Raw genomic sequence first — 19,372 nt, 5'->3', positions numbered from 1 at the left:
AACTCCAACTGGGTGGAGTTGACATGGAATAGGCAAAAAGAGATGCCCTCTGCCAGAATCGAACTAGCGATCTTATCATAGCATTCAATACTAGTGATACGCTTTACCACTAAGCCAAGAGGGCGACCGGCTGTTAGGCCAAGAACGCGGTCCAGTTCAACAACTGGTTGGCTTCTTTGTTTCTTTTCAAAGATTATATAATATATATACTGTTATACAAGCTTCCATCTGCTCTGCGAACCGACAACGGCGCTCCAGAGGCAGAGATTGCAAAAGAAAGGTGGGGTCCAGAAACGAGCGGGTCGCCTAGCGGTAGTACCCGGTTAGCTATTCAGCTAATACCGCCAGTACCGCCCGTCCAAGTGCGCGAGACAGGCGGGGACTGTGATTGAAGGGATAGAGATGGCGGCTTGTCATTTCATCCCTTTTGCGCTCCATGCGTCATGTAATGAGAAACCACCGTTGAGCAGCAGGCGCTTCGAAATTTGGTTTGCCGCTCGCGTGCGGTCCGTGGCGCAAGTAAGTACTGCAATCCGATGGACCAAGGGCTCGTACAATGGCAGCAACCAGGAGTGTCGATAAATAAATAATCGCTTGCATGTTGCTGCTCGTTGATCTCCGTGGATGGGGAGCTGGGTCCGGGCAGCCGCTAAGGGTAAGCTTATTGTTCACATGCCAACCCTGGCCACGCTCTCTCCGCATCCAGGGTGCCAAGGCCCCAAATTAAGAAACCGGGAATTTCAGCCTCCATCGCTGATCGCTGGCCTTTTTCCAACTCTCACCCCCAGACACTCCACACCCCGACATACCACTCCCGCAAACGCACCCAGCCAGGCACCGAAACCTGGCTTTCACTATCGACAGTAGACTATTCAACTACTCACCATCTATGGGCTCTGCTTCTCCCTCCGCGACCGCTTCTTTCTTCCCCGCCCACATCACCCTGGTTGGCTCTGTACTCCCCTATAGCACACTGAAGTCGGGACTCAACAAGACGGACGCTTCGTTCGCCAGCCTGGTGAATCCCTGTGTAGGGGAGGCCGGTCCGCCGTGAAAGGCGGACGGTAATATTGGTGCAAACAAGACCGGAGTTGGATGTGCGCAGTGCCCCTATCTCTAAACGTCTGCGAATACTAATACGAAGCGCGCAGAGTCAGCAGAACCAAGCGCAGATTAACCCGTAGAGCAAGCACTCGTGCATATCTCTAACACCGCCGCCCTCATGGGGCTCTTCGCATTCGATCACAACGATGCGCATCTTCCGGGCAGAGCGCAACAAGCGCCTGAACCCATAGTCCGCGACGACATAGTTACGGCAGACGCGATGGATATGAGCCCGCCAAAGGCGCCTCTTCACGTGGGGACCCCGCCCATCAACATTGTGTCGCCTTTCCCGAAGCGCGCTGTGCAGCCCAACCTGGAGGGCAAGCAGCAAGGGTCGGATAAGCTGGATTTTGACGTGGTCATGAAGAAGGCACAGAAGAACAAGAAGAAGAAAAAGAAGACCGCAAAGGGTGATCTAGCTACCAATATCACGCGCGGCTTCCACACGCCCGTCACTTCCGGTGGCGAAGAGTCGGATTTCTCCATAGCAGCTACGCCGCGCTTTGGCCCTGTCCGATCTGGACTTCCCAGCGTCACCAGTAGCCCTGCTCTGAGGCCAGCGTCTACCGTTGGAGGCATCACCAACCTCAAGGCCCAGCTTGAGGCCTTGAACCTGGGTCCCAGGACAGACTCTCCAATGAAAGCCATTCCCATGTCTCGAGTTGTATCTGGGCTCTCCAGCAACACCAGTGTCTCGGGCGACAGCGACCGCACAGAGATGGAAAGCTACGAAGTCGACCTCGTCGAGGACTTCAATGGCGACACACTCTCCAAGACGTCTACCATGCTCAGCAGCGACATGTCGCGCAAGATGACGGCCGACGACTTCGAGCCGCTCATGTGTCTTGGAAAGGGCAGCTATGGCACCGTTCTACTTGTCAGACAGCGCGCTACAGGCCGTCTCTTCGCGCAGAAGCAGTTCAAGAAGGCATCGATTACCGTGCATAAGAAGCTCATCGAGCAGACCAAGACGGAGCGCAACATTCTGGAGAGCGTAAACCGACACCCGTTCATCGTGAGCTTGTACTACGCCTTTCAAGATCACGAGAAACTCTACCTCATTCTTGAGTACGCGCAGGGTGGCGAGTTGTTCCATCATCTGGCTGCCGAGCGCATGTTCTCCGAAGACGTAACAGCTTTTTACATGGCCGAAATGATTCTCGCCCTGGACCATTTGCATCGTACAGTCGGCGTCATCTACCGCGACTTGAAACCCGAGAACTGTCTTCTGGATTCCGAAGGGCACCTGCTGCTCACCGACTTTGGCCTTTCCAAAGTCTCCCTAGACGAAGACAATCCTTGCAACTCATTCCTCGGTACTGTCGAATACATGGCACCTGAAGTTGTGCAGGGCCTTGAGTATGGCGCGGCTGTGGACTGGTGGTCCCTCGGCGCGCTGGGTTTCGACTTGCTGACCGGCGCTCCGCCCTTTGCGGGCAACAACAACGCCAAGATCCAGGAAAAGATTGTCAAGCAGAAGCTCAGCTTGCCGTACTATCTCAGCGCCGACGCAAAGGACCTCCTGACCCGCCTTCTCCGCAAAGAGCCAAAGAAGCGTCTCGGTTTCAACATGCCCAAGGATCTCCAAACCGTCAAGAATCACCGCTTCTTCCGCAAAATCGACTGGAAGAAGTTGGAGGCCAGGGAACTGGAGCCGCCTATTCAGCCGCTCATCACCGATCCTATCTTGGCTGAGAACTTTGCCCAGGACTTTACAGATCTTCCACTCAGTCCAGTGCTTACGAAGAAGTTTGATGACATGTGGAATGATACGCCGACGAATCCGTTTGGCGGGTTCAGCTTCGTGGCTAGTCAGAGTTTGCTCGAGGCTGGGGAGTGGGGATACTAGAAGCCTATTTTTCTTCTCAATAGCTTTTAGGAGTTGTGTTGTTTGTTTCTTGTTCATGTTCATGTGTCTTTGGGGCTGATTTTGGATTTCGAGTGGTTTGGTGTGTAATTGTTGGGAGCGATGATTCGATGCTTATTGTTACGTTTATAGAGCCAAGGCGCAAAGACGTGTTGTTGTCGCCTTTTCCATGTCTATACCTTACCTTATCATTGAACGAACTATCGGGTCTTTTAATTGAACTTGTGACAACATGTTAATACTTCAGCTCCACTCACGCAGCAACACGGCAGAAGTGCAATGATATCATAGGAGTGTCAATTTTGAGGGACTAGTGTACATCTACACAATAGTTTAAGCCCCCGAAACTCCACGTCTCGCCTCGCCATCGCTATCACGCGAACTTATACAGACTGTATAACCAAGGGGAATCATCAATCACGTTAAGAAAACAGAAACCTCGCCTTCCACAACCTTCATCCTGAATCTAACTCAAGTCGTGGGTAGCAGCGGCAGACTCGCTATCAGCATCCTATGCCTTTGCGCACCCAGCGCATGCACACTTGCCCTCGGGACATCCGCACTTGCCAGCGTCACTAGCACAATTGCATTGCGTCTTGTCACTGCCAGACACGGCGTGCACGTTGCTTTCCTCCGCTGAAGGCTTGCCGCTCTTGTCACTCTTCTTAAGGTCTGCCAAGTGGCGGGCCTCATTGTGGACGTCGACGACTGTCTTGTTTCCTTGGTCGTAGAAGCCTCGTAGTTTCTGGCCTGTGGGTGTGTTGGCAGCCTTGTCGAAGTAGGTCGTCAGGCTGTTGTAGGCAGCGTATGCCTTGTTGGTGACACCGAGTTTGGCATCAACGGCTTGCGCCTTCTGTGTGGCCTGCGTCTTCTGGTCGAAGTTGTTGAGAATGTTCAGGAACTTGGTGCTGTATCCGTGCTGCTTGTCCACGGCGAGAGCAGACTCGATTGCCTTGTCTGAGATGGCATAACCGTGGGCGAGGTACTCGGCGATGATGCGGGCGCGGGGCTTCTGCTCCTGCTCGATGGTGTTGTCGCCGTCTTTGGCTTCCTCGGCAGACGCGGCCTTGTCACCGGCGATTTCGTCGATGGATTTCGCTGAGCTGACTTGCACCGAGTTGGGGCCGAGCTGTGTGTTGTCTAGGAGGAGGGCGGTCTTTGCGGCGGCGGCCTTCTCGAAGGTGACGGAGGCGGACTGGGTGTCGTTGCCCGTGGACTTTACGCTGAGGGACTGGATCTTTCCGCAGAAGCTGAAGAAGGACTTGATCTCATCTTCGCTTGTCTTGGTAGAGATGTTCTCGACGTTAACCGTGGAAGCCATCGTGATGTATTTTGTGTGTTTGGTACGTGTAACGCAGAAGTGATACAAGTTAGAGGATATGGGAGTGTGATGGTGTGAGAGTAAAATCTAGAAAGCGGCAGCAGGCTAGGTATTTGTAGTAGGTTTGCGGTAGTGACGTTTGAATATCCCTGTCAGGTGAGGGGCGAAGTGGCCGACGTATGCGTATGCGTAAAAGTTGCGGGTGGTCGCGATGACGTCGGCGGGGCGGTGCTGCCGTGGCTGGTGGCACAAATCGCGAATGATGCTTGATTAAGCCTGAGCTCCTCGTGATTGTGTCTGGTTTCGTCCTTCGCGCTTGGGCAGCATGAAGAGAGCCTGAAATTGGGCTCTAATCAGCTCTGAGAGATGCGATAGTCTAAGATTAACTGGCCCCAGAGTCTGCGGCTTGGCTCTCGGCTCCCTGTACTGGCAATGCTTTCCTTTAATCAACAATCTTCAACCTGCAAGAGGCTTTTGTGAGCTCACGGTTCTATTACAATAAGAGAGGTCTTGCGACACATTCATGGACCCTGTGGAGAGCAAATTATCTTGCACCTTGGGCACCGCCCTTATGATATGCTTAACGCGGCCATTTCCGTCGAGGATGGTGTAGAAGTTGTTACCTCATGTATGAGCAGGTCGACGCCTCAGATGTTGTACAAGTGAGTTGCACCGAGTTAGAGTCATTCGGAATACTTAAGAGAGAACTATAAAAATGTCCAGTCTAGCATTCCTAAAATCCACCTATATACTCCTTTGAAAATCTACCTCGGTTGTGATGATACAATTATAGTAAAGCTATCGGATCAAGCATTGCCACTCGCATCTGTTCTTCCTACGAGTCGATCTTGGTAGATAAACTCATCCTGAAACAGCTCCTGCGCAGCCGGTCGGTCCTCTGGGAGCCAGCGGAGAGTTTTCCGGAGCAATCGAAGAAAGAGTTCTCTGTCATCTCCACTCAAGCTTTTTACCCGATTTTCGAGTGATTGATCAGGAACGGGCGTCTCGGCAATCCAGTTCCCTGGCTGTATTAGCAGATCTTAGAGCTAAAGAGAGTGGATAAAATACCTTCCATATCCCAATATTTCCGACAGTTTTCGCTCCTTTCTAAGAAGGCTTTCGGTGGCGGACCAATAAAGGACACCATTTCAGCAATATGCCGTTCATCGTGAAGGAGTCCATCTTTGGCGGCATCAAACAAGGTCCGTCCTTCGAGAAAATCCCAAAGCATCAGTCCAAGTGCCCAGATATCAATTTTAGAATCCCATTCCATACCCAGGATCACCTCTGGCGCGCGGTATCGTCCAGGCATCACATCCCCAGAATGCTTCTCTCCAATTCTACCGCACTCAAAGTCGCAAATCGCTGGTAGACCGCTGGTAATAGGGAGGGTATGTGACATATGTATGACACGGTCTGGAAGAACTTTGCGGTATGATGGCTGCTCAAGCTCTAATTTCTCTATATCGGCAAGCACAGAGTGGTCTGTCAGACCGAGGAGAATGTTGTTTGGAGACAGATCTGGATTGAGTTTAGATTATGTCAGAAACATACATATATCATGCAAGCACTGACCAGTATGCACCACGCCTGTTTGATGAAGAAAGTCCAGACCAACAAGGATGACTTGTAATGTATGTTGGACAAGCTCCTTTAGAATAGAGCCTCCAGGAAATTTGCTACGCAATTTAGTGAAAGTGAGACCAAGTGGTGAGAACAGTAAACATTGGTGCATTCCATGTGGTCCTTGGAGTCTGAAGTCATCCACGGTAAGTCGAAGAAAATCCCTGCCAGGATGGTCGGCCTCTATTGATTTGAGATAGTTGGAAATTTCAATTTCAATATCAGCATGATTCTCGGTCTTGTTGCTGTTACTGATTGTGCATATCTTGAGGGCAAGATATATGTTCTTTCTGTATAAAATGGTAATTTTAGCGAAAGACGATCATGCAAGCCATATGAATTGCTGAGAAGAGATCCTTGAAAAAATCGAAAGAGCACCTACCGTAGATCTCGACATAGCCAGACAGTTGACGACGTACCAAACCCGAGCTTGGCGAGAACCTGATATCGGTCATTGTATACGCCACCTATCTGAACGGGATAAAATCGCTCAGCATGATAGTTTGGTAATCTTTCTTCTTCAAACTTGTCCTGCTGAGCCACAAACCCATAGCCGTCCACAGGAAAAGTGCGAATGAGACTCTGGTCTGTCATGGTGGACAAGGAACGGGGTCTGGCAGAAAACCGTTGTGAGCAAATACGAACCGAAATTGGAGGCGGTTTGAAGACTAATCTTCCCAAAATTTGGAGGGTTCGAGTGCACATGATGTCTAGTTTTATTAGACCGAAGGCTGGTGGTACATTGGTGCTTGCTGACGTTAACGGTTATAGTTGTTGAAGCTCTGGGGCGATTGGGCGATCAGACATCATGGTATGGGTAACTGTCTAGCTAGCAATAGATGGTATATTTCCTTCGAACAAATTAACACTACTCGCGAACAGTCAGCCTACGCGTGGCTCATTGTGATGCAGTCTCACCAAGCCTCGGCTTGGACCCACGTCATAGCTCCAAAAAGTCGCAAACATCCTCCGAGAGCTCCCTTCTCCGATGCCAAAACACCAAATCGCTTACTCGCCCTGTAACCGCTAATGGCATTCAAACTCTTCTCTCCAGCTCCAAGCCTCACGAAGCAATGCCTCCGTAAACTCCCAGCCCGGTCCTGCGCCCCCTCACACCTCCCCCAACGCCGCTACATCTCCGCATACGGCTACGAGCAAGCCAAAGCCCTGACCTTCTCGGACTATGGCGACCCCCCAGCCGTTCTCTCCCTCCACAGCCACTCCATTTCGCCGCCGCATAGCAATCTTATGACCCTGCGCTTCCTCGCCAGCCCCATCAACCCCGCCGACATCAACCAAATCCAAGGCGTATACCCCTCCAAACCAACATTCACTACAGCCCTCGCAACCCCAAACCCAATTGCAGTTGCGGGAAATGAGGGCGTCGCCGAGATTATTGCACTGGGCGATAAAGTGAAGCAGGAAGGATTCAAAAAGGGCGACTGGGTGTTTATGAAGGGTCCTGGGTTTGGCACATGGAGGACGCATGCGCAAGCCACGACGGGGGACGTTGTGAAGCTAGATGATCAGATGAGAGAGGGCATCAGTGCGATCCAGGCGGGGACTGTGAGCATAAACCCCTGCACGGCGTATCGCATGCTGCGGGATTTCACCACGTTGAAGGAGGGCGAGTGGTTTATCCAAAACGGTGCGAATTCAGGAGTAGGGAGAGCAGCGATACAACTTGGGAAGAAGTGGGGGTATAAGAGTATCAATGTGATCCGGGGAAGAGACGACAAAGCTGGAGAAGACAAACTGAAGAGCGAATTGAAGGCGTTGGGTGCAGACGTGGTCATCACAGACGCGGAGCTGCAGTCCCAGGGCATAAGAGATATAAGCAAGGAATGGACAAACGGCGGCCGTGAAAAGATACGCCTGGCACTGAACTGCGTAAACGGCAAAGCCGCGACTGCAATGGCGAAACTGCTCTCCTCGTCGTCTCACTTTGTTACCTACGGCGCCATGTCGAAACAACCGTTGACGATCCCAGCGTCCATGCTCATCTTCAAGGATATACACTTCCACGGCTTCTGGGTCAGCAGATGGGCGGAAAAGAACCCAGAAGATAAACAGGCAACAGTTGCAGATGTGTTGGAAATGTACCGTAGAAACGAGTTCAAGGATACCCCGGTGGATGAGATCAAGTGGGAGTGGGAGACGAAAGGGGAGGAGCTGATTGCCAAGGTCAAAGACACTCTCGAGGGGTATCGGGAAGGCAAGGGTGTTTTCGTGTTTGGAAAGACATAGGGAGTAATTTGGAGGCACAGAGCTGTTGTAGCATAACAACGATGCTATATAAACAATAAATTCGCAACTCCGTATCCAATCAAAGAGCAAGAGGTATCTCAGAAGTCATCCAACCATCCCAGCCAATTTCAACCCTAACTGCCAAGATATCCAGCGGCGTTAGAAGAAGAGGAGCCAACAAGCACAAGCCAAATTCAATGACAAAACCCCACCAAACTCCATCATACACTCATAAACCTCACGTTTCAAAAGGGCGCCTTCATTTCTACTCATCAACCTCTTCCTCCCCGCTCTCAGCAAGTTGATCCTGCTCCTCACAACTTCGCTCGACCTCATCGGCAATGAACTGCTCATACTCCTCCAAGCTACGCTGAACATGCAGCTTGAAGCGCACAATATCATCGAGCATTCGCTCAATCTCTGTGTGTAGCTCCTCGCGCAGGGAGTTGGCGCGTAGTTGTAGTTGTTCGTGCCTTTTAAAGCTGTTAGCACCGTGATGGTTGCGATTGCGTGGACAGGAAAAGGACACTTACTCAATGTTAACAGCCATTTCTCGTTGCACCATTAGTTGCACAGACTCTCCAAGACCGCTGCGCATTCTGCCCAGCTCCTTCTCCATCCGCTCAATCTGCGCATCAGACTGCGACTTCTGAGTGTTTGTGATCTCGCGTAGCTTTTCCAACTCTTCTTCCGCCTGCGCAACGCGGTGGCCTAGTGCTTCGACTTCGGCTTGCTTGTCGTCCATAGCCTCCTTGATCTTGTCGAGCAGGTCATGGTTGTTCATATCCGCCTCCATGGCAACATTCCTGCGCTCGGCAATCTCTTTACGCAGGGCAAGTATATTCGCCTTGACATTGCCCCGTAAATCAAGGTTGAGGAGATGAGCAGGGGAATACCCTGTGCCGGAGTCGTGGAGCAATCGGTCTGAAGCGTCCTGTGTTGAGCCGCCCATTTGCGAACCTGAAAAGTTGGGACCATCGGTGACAGTAAGGATCAGTTCGTAATCTTGTCCCTTTGCGTTGGCGGCTGTGGAGGGGATGACGCCGATTTGATAGCCAAGATTGTTGTAACGTTCAATGGTTTGCTCAAGCTCGTCTAGTTTGCGGGATGCGGCGAGTTCCTTCTCTGCGACACGCTTCTTCGACTCCTCGAGGCGGGTGGACGTGGCTTGAAGAGCGGTGTCTAGGCGATCCTTCTCGTTAGCCATGCGGTCGATATCCGCAACCGTCATCCCCCGGCCATCGATGATGGCTTGGAGCTCTTGTTGCTCTTTCTCAGATGCTTCCAGCTCGGCTTCGATTTCCTCAATTGACTTGTTAAGGAATGAGCATCGATCGGAATACTTCTTGACCTTCGCATCCATCGAGTTGTTGTAGTTTTCGAATTTGACACGATCTTCCTCAAGGATTCGGATCTGCTCCTCCAGCTTCTGGATCCTCGGACCAGACTTGCCCAGCTCTTCGATTTGATCCTGGAGGTACTTGTGCTCAGCCTCCAATAGCTTCACCTGCTCGTGATGTTGTGCGTTTGCCATGTCAAACTTTGCAGCCATGGCATCGATGTGTGGCTTCATATGCCGTTCTTGCGCCTCTTCGTCATCGTCATCATCTTCTGCCGACAGCCATGTGCTATATGCGTCTGACAAGAAGTCGAAAATGATGCGGTCTCCGGAGACGTCATAACCAGCCTCGAAGCAAGCTTCATCGTATGTGCCAGACTCGTACGCTTGCATAAGGCGCGCAAGCTGCATCATCCAATGTAGCAGTCCGAGGAAGGTCGACCAGTTGTTTCCACCAACAGCCGCGATCTGCGACTTCATAATGGACTTTTCGAACGGGTAGCGCATTTGCTTGAGTAGCACAGGCACTTCCTGGTCGATTGATTTTAGGAAGCGGTAGCTGGGATCAATTCGATTATAGAGCCACTGAAACATGCAGTTGAAGTCCTTTTGTGTCGGCGACGTCATGGCCTTGTTAGAGAGGACATGTTTAGACTCCATCTCAAAGTTATTGTGTGTCAAGAACTCGAGTAGTTCTTGGGCCATGTGGGCGCGCGTGCTTGCATCTTTTAGCCGTCGTGGATCGGCAGGTGGAGCTGCGGGCATGGGTGCAGTCTGGAAGAAAGACTGCTTCACGCCCGACTGACCGGATACGTGCGATGTGCGCGACTTGAATACACTACTCCGCCGCTGTGCGCTCTGTTCGAAGTTCAGCCCTGATGTGGGCGGCGCTGGTGTCTGGAAGACTGACGCGCCCGGTGCGAAGCTCTTCCTCCCGCTGCTTGCTGTGCCGAAGACATTGCTCATGGAATTGCGATGGGCCGATGGAAAGCCCTCGGCGAGGTTTGTGCCAGACGAAGAGCGCTGGAAGAGCGGCTGGCTGGGGCGACTGGGCGCGAGGGACATTCTAGATCCGCTCTGCGAACGTGCCAGATTCGGTGGAAACTGGGGTTGCTGTAGATTTGATATCGAGCTGGAGCGCTTCATGGCTGACGCCGGCATGGGAATCGCCGAGCTGTTGTTGTTTACAGGGCCGAGGGTCTGCGCCAAAGGTCAGAAGGAGCGTCTGGTGGGTGAATTGCGACAGGAAGGGTGCGCGGGCAGGAACTCACCTCGCGCGGCCGGCGGACCGAGAACATGCCCGATTCTTGGGCCATAGTTGCATGTGTTGTTGTTCCAGTACTGTTCCACGCGTAGAGTTGCTTTGTTAAGGGGTGCGTGTAGTAATACTATATGTTAAGTACGGTAGGGCTGTGACATCTGAAGAGGGCTGATGATGCGCCTGGCATGTTTGTTGTTGTGGCACCCCCTTCCGCACTAGCGCTGTAGTAGGGGCAGCAGCAACGCCCCCTCCACCTCCATTGGTCTGCGCCACGTGTGGACTACCTCTCCCACCACGGATAATAAGCTACAGGACCGTACCTAGGTACATTGGTTGGTGGAACATGGTTGGTGGAATTGACACTAGATGGAGAGTATCTCACAAAGACCGCCACAGAGAATAGACTTGAATTAACAAAAGAGGAAATGAATATATGCAGTGTCTAACAGCGTGGGGCACCGCTATATAGAATGTACACGTAGAAGATGCCCGCAAGCGTCCTATGTGAAGCCAAATATAAAGGTGGTGGCTGCCAGTCTCGTGCTTTGTCCCCAGCCATCTGAAAGTCTTATCCCAAGACGTATTCCGTCCATGCCACTCTGCGCTATCCTGTCTCGACTGGGGTATCGTGTGCATATGCAAGCCAAAGGAAGAATCGGACAATTTTCAAACTCCATCTCCATGGCCACAGCCATTAAACTCAAGATCCGTTAGAAATGCATCATGAACATGCCACCGTCCCAAATTCGCTTGTTGTGTATTACTTTATGTTTTTGAACATATCATCACCTCCTAAACTCAGCGAGTCGTTGTTGACACCAAAGGACTTTAGTTCGGGGAGGGCCGGGGGTGGTGGCCCTTTGGCCTTGGGTGGCTGTACTGGCTGCGCCGGGGGTTGCGAGGCCGCACGACCGTTGGCGTAGGGCGTCAAACTCTCCTTGCCTTCTGGTACCGATCCAACGTTGAACGTCTTCTTCTTGCCAAACCAGCTGCCGCTCTTCCTCCTGTTCAGACTTGGCGCCTGGCTGTTTATTGTAGCCGGCGAGCCTGGCCTCTCTGACTTTAGACTGTCTGACGACGATAGTGTGCGAAGGCCCAAGAATTTTCGAACCGATGCTGGCCGCCTGGCCGAGGGGCTTGTGGGCGACAGCGGTCCGCTAGCCGCATCATTTGTACGCGTCTGTTGAAGATGGCTTCCTGCTGCCGAGTCCTGGGACTCTTTGCTCTGTGGCGAGCCTTTGGTGGGTGGGAAGCCAGGCGACTTTGGTGTGGGGTGTGATGACAGAGGGCCTTTTCCGGGTGTAGGAGGACGAGGTGTGTCGGGCGGGCTGTCCAGCGGCGCGGGAATCGAGGTGCCCTCTGTGAGAGAGAAGTTGATGGGCTTGAGCGTCAGCGGCTTCCATTCGAACTTGCCGGGCGCCATGATAGCTGGTGTAGGGTGTCGTCGTTCTCGCTGATCAATCGAGGAGAATCCCACTGATCCGGAGGCAATGGCTGGTGGAAGGGTTCGGCGTAGAGAGGTGAATGAATGTCGCAATAGCCGCAGGCAGGCGGAAGCTCAGGAGGTTGCTGTCTGTGGAGAAGTAGCGTAGCCCTGACAGGGTTTACAAGGCGTCGCAGGGATCTGTTGTTTGCACAACACGAGGCGCGGACTGGGGGTGCGCCGTGAACGTAGTAGCTATGGCTCCGCAGCAACAACGGAATATGGCTTGGGAAAGCAGTATGGTACGGCCAAATGAAGCCGTCCTGATCAAAGCGGCGCAGCGATGAGGGTCACTGTACCTTTTGCGCCTTTTCCACAGCAACGCTGCACAAGGACTTGGCGGGACGCCCAGAACAGGAAGCTGCGGGCCGTCTCGAGTCAGGGTCAAGCGTGCAACCTTCTGTTTTACTAGACGGGCATCTCAATTCGTCATTGCCCTCCGCATATCGAAAGGGAGGGTCTTATTCATCTATCTTGGATTGCATACTCTCCATGCCTTGATACTGCATCTTCTCCAAAAGCCGACTGTGCCCTGACATCCTGCTTAGCACCATGGCCCTCGCTTTCGGACACGGCTCATGTCGTCTCTAGCCACACAGCCTCTCGTGGACGACGTTGTTTGTTCACCTCGTCTTGCGTTGCTGCATTTCGTCCAGCTCCGCAATCTCGTCCAGCAATTGACATGTCTCTTGCGGGTTCGCGATCCAAGCCGTAGTACAGGCTAATCGAGCCTTGAAGTCATTGGCTCCCGCACTTAGGAACTGGTCGCCAACATGCAGCGTTTTGCCGCCCTCAATGCCTCCGAAGATCCGTTGGCAGGCTAGAACACCCCAGGACTTGTCCCCGATGTCGACAAACACATCGTTACCGCCTGGGCTACACGTTAGTACGTCTCTAGAATAAGCTAGCTTCATACGTACCATTGAAGGCGCAGAATGGCAGTCGCTGGCCAACTTCGGATATTTCCTTCATGTCTGTCAATAACCAAATCTATCGGAACATACGAGGGACATACCAGTATCTTCTGTACGATCAAGACCGTCTCCTCCAACGTCTCGCGACAGAACTTATGGCCCCCCTTGGGCACGATACCTACCGCCCTCTCTTTCCTAACAACCATGGCCTCCATTCGAAAGTTTCTCATCGTGTCTGTCAGAGAGGCTTCCGCTAAATCCAAAAGCTCCGTGATGTCCGATTCATGCCACAACAACATCTCTTTCAGCAACCATTCCTCCCTTGGTACCAATCGTAACATATCGGCACTGTTTCCATCGAACTTGAAGCAGAAATTACTCTCGCCTCCCATAACAATCAGATTCTGCTTGGACTCTAAAGGCAAGTCAGACGCTTGAATAGCGTTTAGGAGCCCGAACAGCCTTTCATAGTAACGCTTGGCTTCGGTGTACCCTGCTGCCGTGACGATACCAATTTTAGATCCACGTCGCATAAGATGCAGAATCTTCGGGATAACTGGGTTATCTGGAGTGAGACACTGTCCGTCGTCGTACAAGGTGACATCTCCGTCAAATGTTACCAGGTCTAGTGGCCCACCACGAACCAGACTCATCACCTGAGCTGTGTTCAAAACTAGACGGATATCGTTGAATGAAGGAGGCACAAAGCGACGGTGGCTGATAGAGCGGCGTTGGTCTTGCCAGATGAAAGCGTCATGTAGTGCTAGGGGCGTGAAGAAGTTTGCTACCGTCGGAACGAGGAGCCTCAGCTTTGACCGGTCTCGTTTGCCGACCTTTTGATGTTCGACTATTTCGGTATGATCAGCGCAGGACTTCTAAGACGTATGTGTTTCTTGTAACCAGTTCGAAACCAATGTAGTCTAGACCAACTCACTGTGATCGTTGATTATTTCTTCGACATCACGCATAATCTCAGCGTATCGCCGCTGGGCGATACTGGCTTGTTGATCTACTGACTCTCCATCTGGCTCAAAGACTGCTGTCGGGTGTGAATTCAAGACGAAGGGAACCGCTAAGAGACCCTTGTCGATGTCAGATACTGAAGTATTGGGCTTCACAGTCTAGACCATACCTTGATCCATTCAATCTAGAATAACGTTAGACAATGCCCTCGTTTGTTTCAAGGGCTAAGACTTACAAGCTGGTCTCTGCGATGCGTCTTAACGCTGTTAGTAGTCGTAATTCGCTGGCGAAGTCTGGACGTTCAAACGCACCTTGAGAGCATCTACATGGCGATCAAGTTAGCAAACCAATCTCGATGTAGTATTTCAAAGGGCTAGAGGGCTCTCAGTGATAGAATTTCCACCTACATTCTACACGGTATCTTGTCGTCATGTTGAGGGACCTTGATCAATAGAATACGAGAGGAGAGAGAGTGAGACAGACGGTGAGCTCTGACCCGTCACCGTCACCTGCAGCTGATTTACCGGAGACCGCCGTTAGCCGAAAGAGGAAAGAACAATGCGAAGGTGGAGCCCTGGAGCTGTGCTTCTTCCTGAGAAGTGTAAATTATGCATGCGAGCTTTTTATGGGAATAATTTACTGATAGTAAATCTACCTCGAATTAGATGTCGCTGTATGTAACGAGTGAGCTGCCCTGCCCTGCGTCAGCCAGATCTGCAGCGGGCGCTACCGAGCTAAGCTCCGACCTACCTACACGCAAGGACCCCACTGCGTTTGATGAACCACCGAAATACCAACAAACCGAACCACGAGCTGGGGAGACGACTTGAGCCATGGCTGGAACCGAGTCGTTGAGGGACGTGACACTGCGACCATGGCCAGCACCGAAGAAGGAGGAGCTAAGCCAGGAAGACTTGTTCCTCCAAATCCAGCAGCTCACGACTGAACGGGGACATTTACGCGACATCACCGAGAAGTCCCTCCACGAGGATATTGCTGCAGGCAAAGACGTTCCAGATGAGGCCAAGGAAGACGTGGAGTCGGGTGCGAAGGAGAAGGATGCTCCAACCAAGCAAGAGATGCTTGAGAAGGTCTTCAATGCGCAGAGGGAGATGTACGGACACCTAGAGTATGACTGAACCGTCCCTTCCTGTACGATGCGACCTAGACTAACGAATGGTAGATGGGCCAAGTTTGCTGCAGAAAATGCGCTCGACCTTATCTCGCTCGTGCTGTCCCAAGATCCGAACAAGCGCTCGGCGGCATCCTTTAGCCATACTTTTCGAGAAATGGGGTTGAGTCAAGGCATTCCGTTTGGTTCGTTTGGAATCAGCAGAGAGAATCACGAATTTCACGTGCGGAAGCCAGATGAAATACTGAGGTTGCAGGAACAAGAGGACAGACAAGTAGTCGCGGCAAAAGGATCGAGGATGGAATCGCTCGACTCTGCGGTAGACGAGATACTCAAAGCAGCGAAGAAGTTGGAAAAGGAAGTACGCAGGGAGACAAAGTACTGGAAGGAGATTGTGTCTGTATCTGACAAGGGCTGGCCAATCCAACGACTGCGTCAAAATGCGCGCCACGTGCCCTTTGGCGTGCGTTATGGCCTTCCTGAAGGTATGCTTCTTCTTAGACTGTGAATTATGTATCCAAAACTGACCCGGATCTAGCGAGCGATCACTTCAAGGCACGCGGCTTTGCGCCTCTGAACATGGACAAAGACGGAAGCATCATTCTAGACCCAGCACTGCGACTGAAGCCCAAGACATTCCGCGTGAGGATCAGCGAGAACGGAAGGATCATAGGCACATCACAACTTCCAATCGAAGCCGAATGCAAAGAACTTCCGATCGAGAAATCCATTCAACTCGCGCGGGACTCCTTGTTGGAAGAGGAACTATATCACGAGATGAGCCTGGAGACACGACAACTGTTAGCCTACGGAGTCGAGTTTCGAGATTCAGTTATACATGTGGATGCACCGCGAATGGGTGGTACATCGCATTCTCGAAAGCTGCTGATCGATTGTATTCCCCGAGATGATTCTGTTCCCGGCGGTCAAGAGCGTTCGCATGATTGGCTCGCGCAGAACGTCGCCGAAGCGTTACGCCTTCTCCTCGCTCACGAACACAGCATGCGCCTCTACCGAAGATCCCAGCTCCCACCTCCGCTGACCGGACGAGCACGAGAGAAGCCACCACCACCATTACTTCGCACTCTACTAGCAGTGTTCCGCCATCTTGAAGGTGTTGGCTCTCTTCACGTTTATCTCGAAACTGTCGCAAGGACATTGAACAGCGCCGGCTTAGATGTGACATTAACAACGACCCTCGAAACCTCCTGGGCAAAGCTTACGGAAAGCCTGAAAGAGTCCTCCAAAAAAGGTCTTTCCGCCACTGATCAACTGCTCGATGTATTTATGAAGCCATTCGACGGAAGGGCTACATTGACTCTGCCATCATGGAGTGGGCAATCGGAGAGCATGACTATAGCTACACGAACTATAGTCGGCCAGCCCACATTCGGCACAGAGCACAAACTCACCATGCCATCCTCGCTAACGTCGGATCTTGGGCTATTCCAGGAGTTGAAGTTTTCGGTCGTTGAAGAGGTCAAGTCCTACATAGACTGGATCCTCACCCTTCAAATAGCGCATAGGCTAGTCAAGAGCGAATACTCTTCGCGAGTAGTCATCAAAACCCATGGCCAAAGGGTTACGATCGTCAGCAGGGGAACCAAAAAGGGCTCCACTGCCTCGAAAGATATTTCGGTCGAGGTCCAGCATGGTGAGTTGAAGGTCACGGCGACAGCTGTCAACCCACAGGAAGGGGCCGAAGATTCCGAGCGAGTGCACACCTGGAATGGGCAGAAAGAAGCAATATCTCTCAAAGAGGTAGTCAAGAGCTGGGTGGAATGAGGCATATATATATTCATATATCTCTCTCGCCAGCTCGTGGGACGGTGACAGGCAATCCCTCGATCAGCAAGGCGCTCAGTCACACTACTCCACAATCTAAGGCTCATGTCATGCTATATGTCGCCAACCTCTCTCTCCAAATAATGGACAAGAACGAGACCTACAAACTTGTGGCACACACTCGGGTGGGCAGTCGGAAAGCGGAGTGATTGATCGTCAATCTAACCGTCGCAGGATGAACCCGAGCCTCAATACACCCATGTCAAGTTCTCCATTCTGTCTGTTCTCTGACATTTGCATGACGTGAAGAAGTGATCATGCCAATTCGACGAGACGTCTGAACCCAGCACTTAGTACTGACGGACTAGGACCTGAGGTCATCTTTTCAGCTTGCGTAGAGGTTAGAAGCTATAAACCCAAGCAAGTGAATGGAGCAGTTCGACAATTGTTGTTACTATCCACGAATTTTTCAAAATGCTGCCATCCTTACTTACGTTGAGCGTGTTGCTTCCCGTGCTTTCGAGTCAAGTTGATTCACAAAGATCCACATGCATAGCTATTGCCCACTTAACATAGTTTCTTTTCCCTAAAATTTCAAGAGCAGGCCAAAGTATTCCATTTATACTTCGTAGGTTATTCACATCGAATCATGGTTGCAAAACTGAGCAGGTACCGGTCTTGATTCAGGGGGCGGTTCTAAGGTGTGTGGCGATGACCATCGAGTATCACACTTCATCATTACAGTCCCCCAACCGAAATGATAATTGGGTATCTATAAAAAATACACACGCTGCTTCACGAGCCAAACACTCCGGCTCTCATCTTGACAATACCATATTCGTCATGTACTCGACTTGCGAGCGTAATCTTGCAATCTCCATGGTTTTCTCCTGTAGGTCCTTTGTTCTCTCACTCAGTGCTCTTTTCAATTCTGCATTCTCCTGCCTCAGTTGTCCGACTTCGTATTCGCCTGGTTGTGTTTGAGCCGACGTAGATGCAGCGTCTATGCTGAATCGTGTGCTGAGCAAAGGGTCAACCTGTAGATTGTTGTGGGTTGTGGCAATAGGCTCTGAACGTCGCCGATTAGCCTGATCGGGCTGGCTGGGTGCCTTTGGGTGTTGTTGTATCTCAGGAGATTCGACATCGACATTGTCCTCTGCCCCAGCCTCAGTCCCTTCATCGTCATTTTCATGGAGGCTGTCCCCTGCTTTCTGGCCCGCTGCTTTCCTCGCTCTCTTGATCTGCGCCCGAATATTGTACACATCACGCTTGAAGATGTGTATGCCTGGTAATCGTGCCTGAAGTACTTCGACTGTCCGACCCACACCTCGATCGCGTCCCTGATTCGGCTCGCCCTTTCGCAGCATTTCTTGCTCGACAATGTCCCACACTAGGCCACCGCGCTCGAGACTGTGACTCGGCTCGCCCTGCTGACCAGACTCTAGATCGTTACCCTCGTCCTCGTCGACACACTCATCTCTAACGCCCTTGGTATCGGAGACAGCCCTCCTAGCCAACTCCTCTTTCGCTGTAACACCCCCAACCCCAATCCTCCCCCCGACAACACCCCAGGTCCGCTTCCTCTGCACCGCCCACCCTTCGCTTGCCCTCCCAGAGTGGTTATGCCCCGGCTCTCCCACCCTCAATATCCATGTCTCATCGTCATTTCTTTTGCCCTCTATCCACATCTTACATCCCGTTTTATAGCTGACCCTGTTCTTTCTCACACGCGTCTCGGGCGTGAGCTTGTGTGTATTTTTGGGCTGTCCGTAGCAAACGCAAGCGAGCTTGATACGGGAGCGATTCTTGGCCGTAGTATTTATGGAGAGGGCGTAGCCGTGCTCTGAGGCGTGGGACTGGGCATAGTCATGGAGTGCTTGCCAGGAGGTATGCGTGGAATTTGGTGGAGGAAGCATATCGAAGTGTCCTAGAGGCGCGGTATTGCGCATCAGCGGCGGTGCTGGAGCATGTTGTGTGCCTGACAGCAGCTGTATCCCAGTCGGCTGGTCATCTACTGTATTCTCATCGTGGTTTACACTTGATTGCTGCACATCAGAGTTCTGCTGCTCCTTGGGCTCGTAGCTCGGCCCATGACGGTCGTTGGAAGCCTCGACATGGTGGAGCCGGGTGGGAAAGGCTCGATACGCCGAGTGCGAAGGCACATAAATAGGGGCGCGTTGCGCAAGATTGAGGGATGGTATCATCAGATCTCTGGACTTGCTCCGTAGAGTAGTGCATGCTCCGTAGTAGCCGCTAAACGGAGGTTTGCCGCGGTCGGCGTTCGTAAGCGAGTATGGTAGGGATTCCCTTGCACGTTGCTATGTCGGGCATTT

At 51.9% G+C, this 19,372-nt stretch overlaps 9 protein-coding genes and 1 non-coding gene across 10 annotated transcripts; 3 read left to right on the top strand and 7 right to left on the bottom strand.

The window, feature by feature from the left end:
• Window positions 1-43: 43 nt before the first annotated feature.
• On the bottom strand, window positions 44-124 carry K460DRAFT_t61. Its single transcript has one exon. It is a non-coding gene; the product is annotated as a tRNA-Thr (tRNA).
• A 646-nt stretch (window positions 125-770) lies between these two features.
• Window positions 771-3,200, top strand: K460DRAFT_346458 (kinase-like protein). Its single transcript, XM_040931307.1, has 2 exons — window positions 771-1,097; window positions 1,152-3,200. The coding sequence occupies exon 2, from the start codon at window positions 1,223-1,225 to the stop codon at window positions 2,951-2,953; it is 1,731 nt and encodes a 576-aa protein (XP_040785080.1). The 5' UTR covers window positions 771-1,097; window positions 1,152-1,222; the 3' UTR covers window positions 2,954-3,200.
• Window positions 3,201-3,246: 46 nt separating this feature from the next.
• On the bottom strand, window positions 3,247-4,636 carry K460DRAFT_370484 (actin cytoskeleton protein-like protein). Its single transcript, XM_040934173.1, has one exon. It carries the CDS (start codon window positions 4,290-4,292, stop codon window positions 3,483-3,485), a length of 810 nt encoding a protein of 269 aa, XP_040785079.1. The 5' UTR covers window positions 4,293-4,636; the 3' UTR covers window positions 3,247-3,482.
• A 462-nt stretch (window positions 4,637-5,098) lies between these two features.
• Window positions 5,099-6,509, bottom strand: K460DRAFT_409922 (protein kinase; the record flags this gene model as incomplete). The annotated part of the gene is made up of 4 exons (XM_040937307.1): window positions 5,099-5,313; window positions 5,361-5,813; window positions 5,868-6,205; window positions 6,298-6,509. The coding sequence occupies 4 exons, from the start codon at window positions 6,507-6,509 to the stop codon at window positions 5,099-5,101; spliced, it is 1,218 nt and encodes a 405-aa protein (XP_040785078.1).
• A 435-nt stretch (window positions 6,510-6,944) lies between these two features.
• On the top strand, window positions 6,945-8,162 carry K460DRAFT_294293 (trans-2-enoyl-CoA reductase-like protein; the record flags this gene model as incomplete). Its single annotated transcript, XM_040929483.1, has 1 exon — window positions 6,945-8,162. The coding sequence occupies one exon, from the start codon at window positions 6,945-6,947 to the stop codon at window positions 8,160-8,162; it is 1,218 nt and encodes a 405-aa protein (XP_040785077.1).
• Window positions 8,163-8,294: 132 nt separating this feature from the next.
• On the bottom strand, window positions 8,295-11,081 carry K460DRAFT_186485 (uncharacterized protein). Its single transcript, XM_040927090.1, has 3 exons — window positions 10,773-11,081; window positions 8,696-10,701; window positions 8,295-8,635 (listed from the first exon to the last, which is right to left on the bottom strand). Exons 1-3 carry the CDS (start codon window positions 10,815-10,817, stop codon window positions 8,428-8,430), a joined length of 2,259 nt encoding a protein of 752 aa, XP_040785076.1. The 5' UTR covers window positions 10,818-11,081; the 3' UTR covers window positions 8,295-8,427.
• Window positions 11,082-11,522: 441 nt separating this feature from the next.
• Window positions 11,523-12,185, bottom strand: K460DRAFT_409919 (uncharacterized protein; the record flags this gene model as incomplete). Its single annotated transcript, XM_040937306.1, has 1 exon — window positions 11,523-12,185. The coding sequence occupies one exon, from the start codon at window positions 12,183-12,185 to the stop codon at window positions 11,523-11,525; it is 663 nt and encodes a 220-aa protein (XP_040785075.1).
• A 460-nt stretch (window positions 12,186-12,645) lies between these two features.
• On the bottom strand, window positions 12,646-14,789 carry K460DRAFT_420413 (IMP-specific 5'-nucleotidase-like protein 1). Its single transcript, XM_040938079.1, has 8 exons — window positions 14,530-14,789; window positions 14,434-14,444; window positions 14,358-14,378; window positions 14,292-14,306; window positions 14,094-14,241; window positions 13,261-14,006; window positions 13,166-13,211; window positions 12,646-13,116 (listed from the first exon to the last, which is right to left on the bottom strand). The coding sequence occupies exons 1-8, from the start codon at window positions 14,552-14,554 to the stop codon at window positions 12,869-12,871; spliced, it is 1,260 nt and encodes a 419-aa protein (XP_040785074.1). The 5' UTR covers window positions 14,555-14,789; the 3' UTR covers window positions 12,646-12,868.
• Window positions 14,790-14,955: 166 nt separating this feature from the next.
• K460DRAFT_293490 (mediator of RNA polymerase II transcription subunit 17) lies at window positions 14,956-17,039 on the top strand (the record flags this gene model as incomplete). Its single annotated transcript, XM_040929422.1, has 3 exons — window positions 14,956-15,251; window positions 15,306-15,739; window positions 15,793-17,039. 3 exons carry the CDS (start codon window positions 14,956-14,958, stop codon window positions 17,037-17,039), a joined length of 1,977 nt encoding a protein of 658 aa, XP_040785073.1.
• An 818-nt stretch (window positions 17,040-17,857) lies between these two features.
• Window positions 17,858-19,243, bottom strand: K460DRAFT_292003 (uncharacterized protein; the record flags this gene model as incomplete). Its single annotated transcript, XM_040929327.1, has 1 exon — window positions 17,858-19,243. One exon carries the CDS (start codon window positions 19,241-19,243, stop codon window positions 17,858-17,860), a length of 1,386 nt encoding a protein of 461 aa, XP_040785072.1.
• Between the last annotated feature and the right edge of the window lie 129 nt (window positions 19,244-19,372).

The sequence above is a fragment of the Cucurbitaria berberidis genome, assembly GCF_010015615.1.
Source record: "Cucurbitaria berberidis CBS 394.84 unplaced genomic scaffold K460scaffold_5, whole genome shotgun sequence".
Lineage (NCBI taxonomy): Eukaryota > Fungi > Ascomycota > Dothideomycetes > Pleosporales > Cucurbitariaceae > Cucurbitaria > Cucurbitaria berberidis.
The sequence above is the reverse complement of the archived record's forward strand: the minus strand, read 5'-3'. Positions and strand labels throughout refer to the sequence as shown.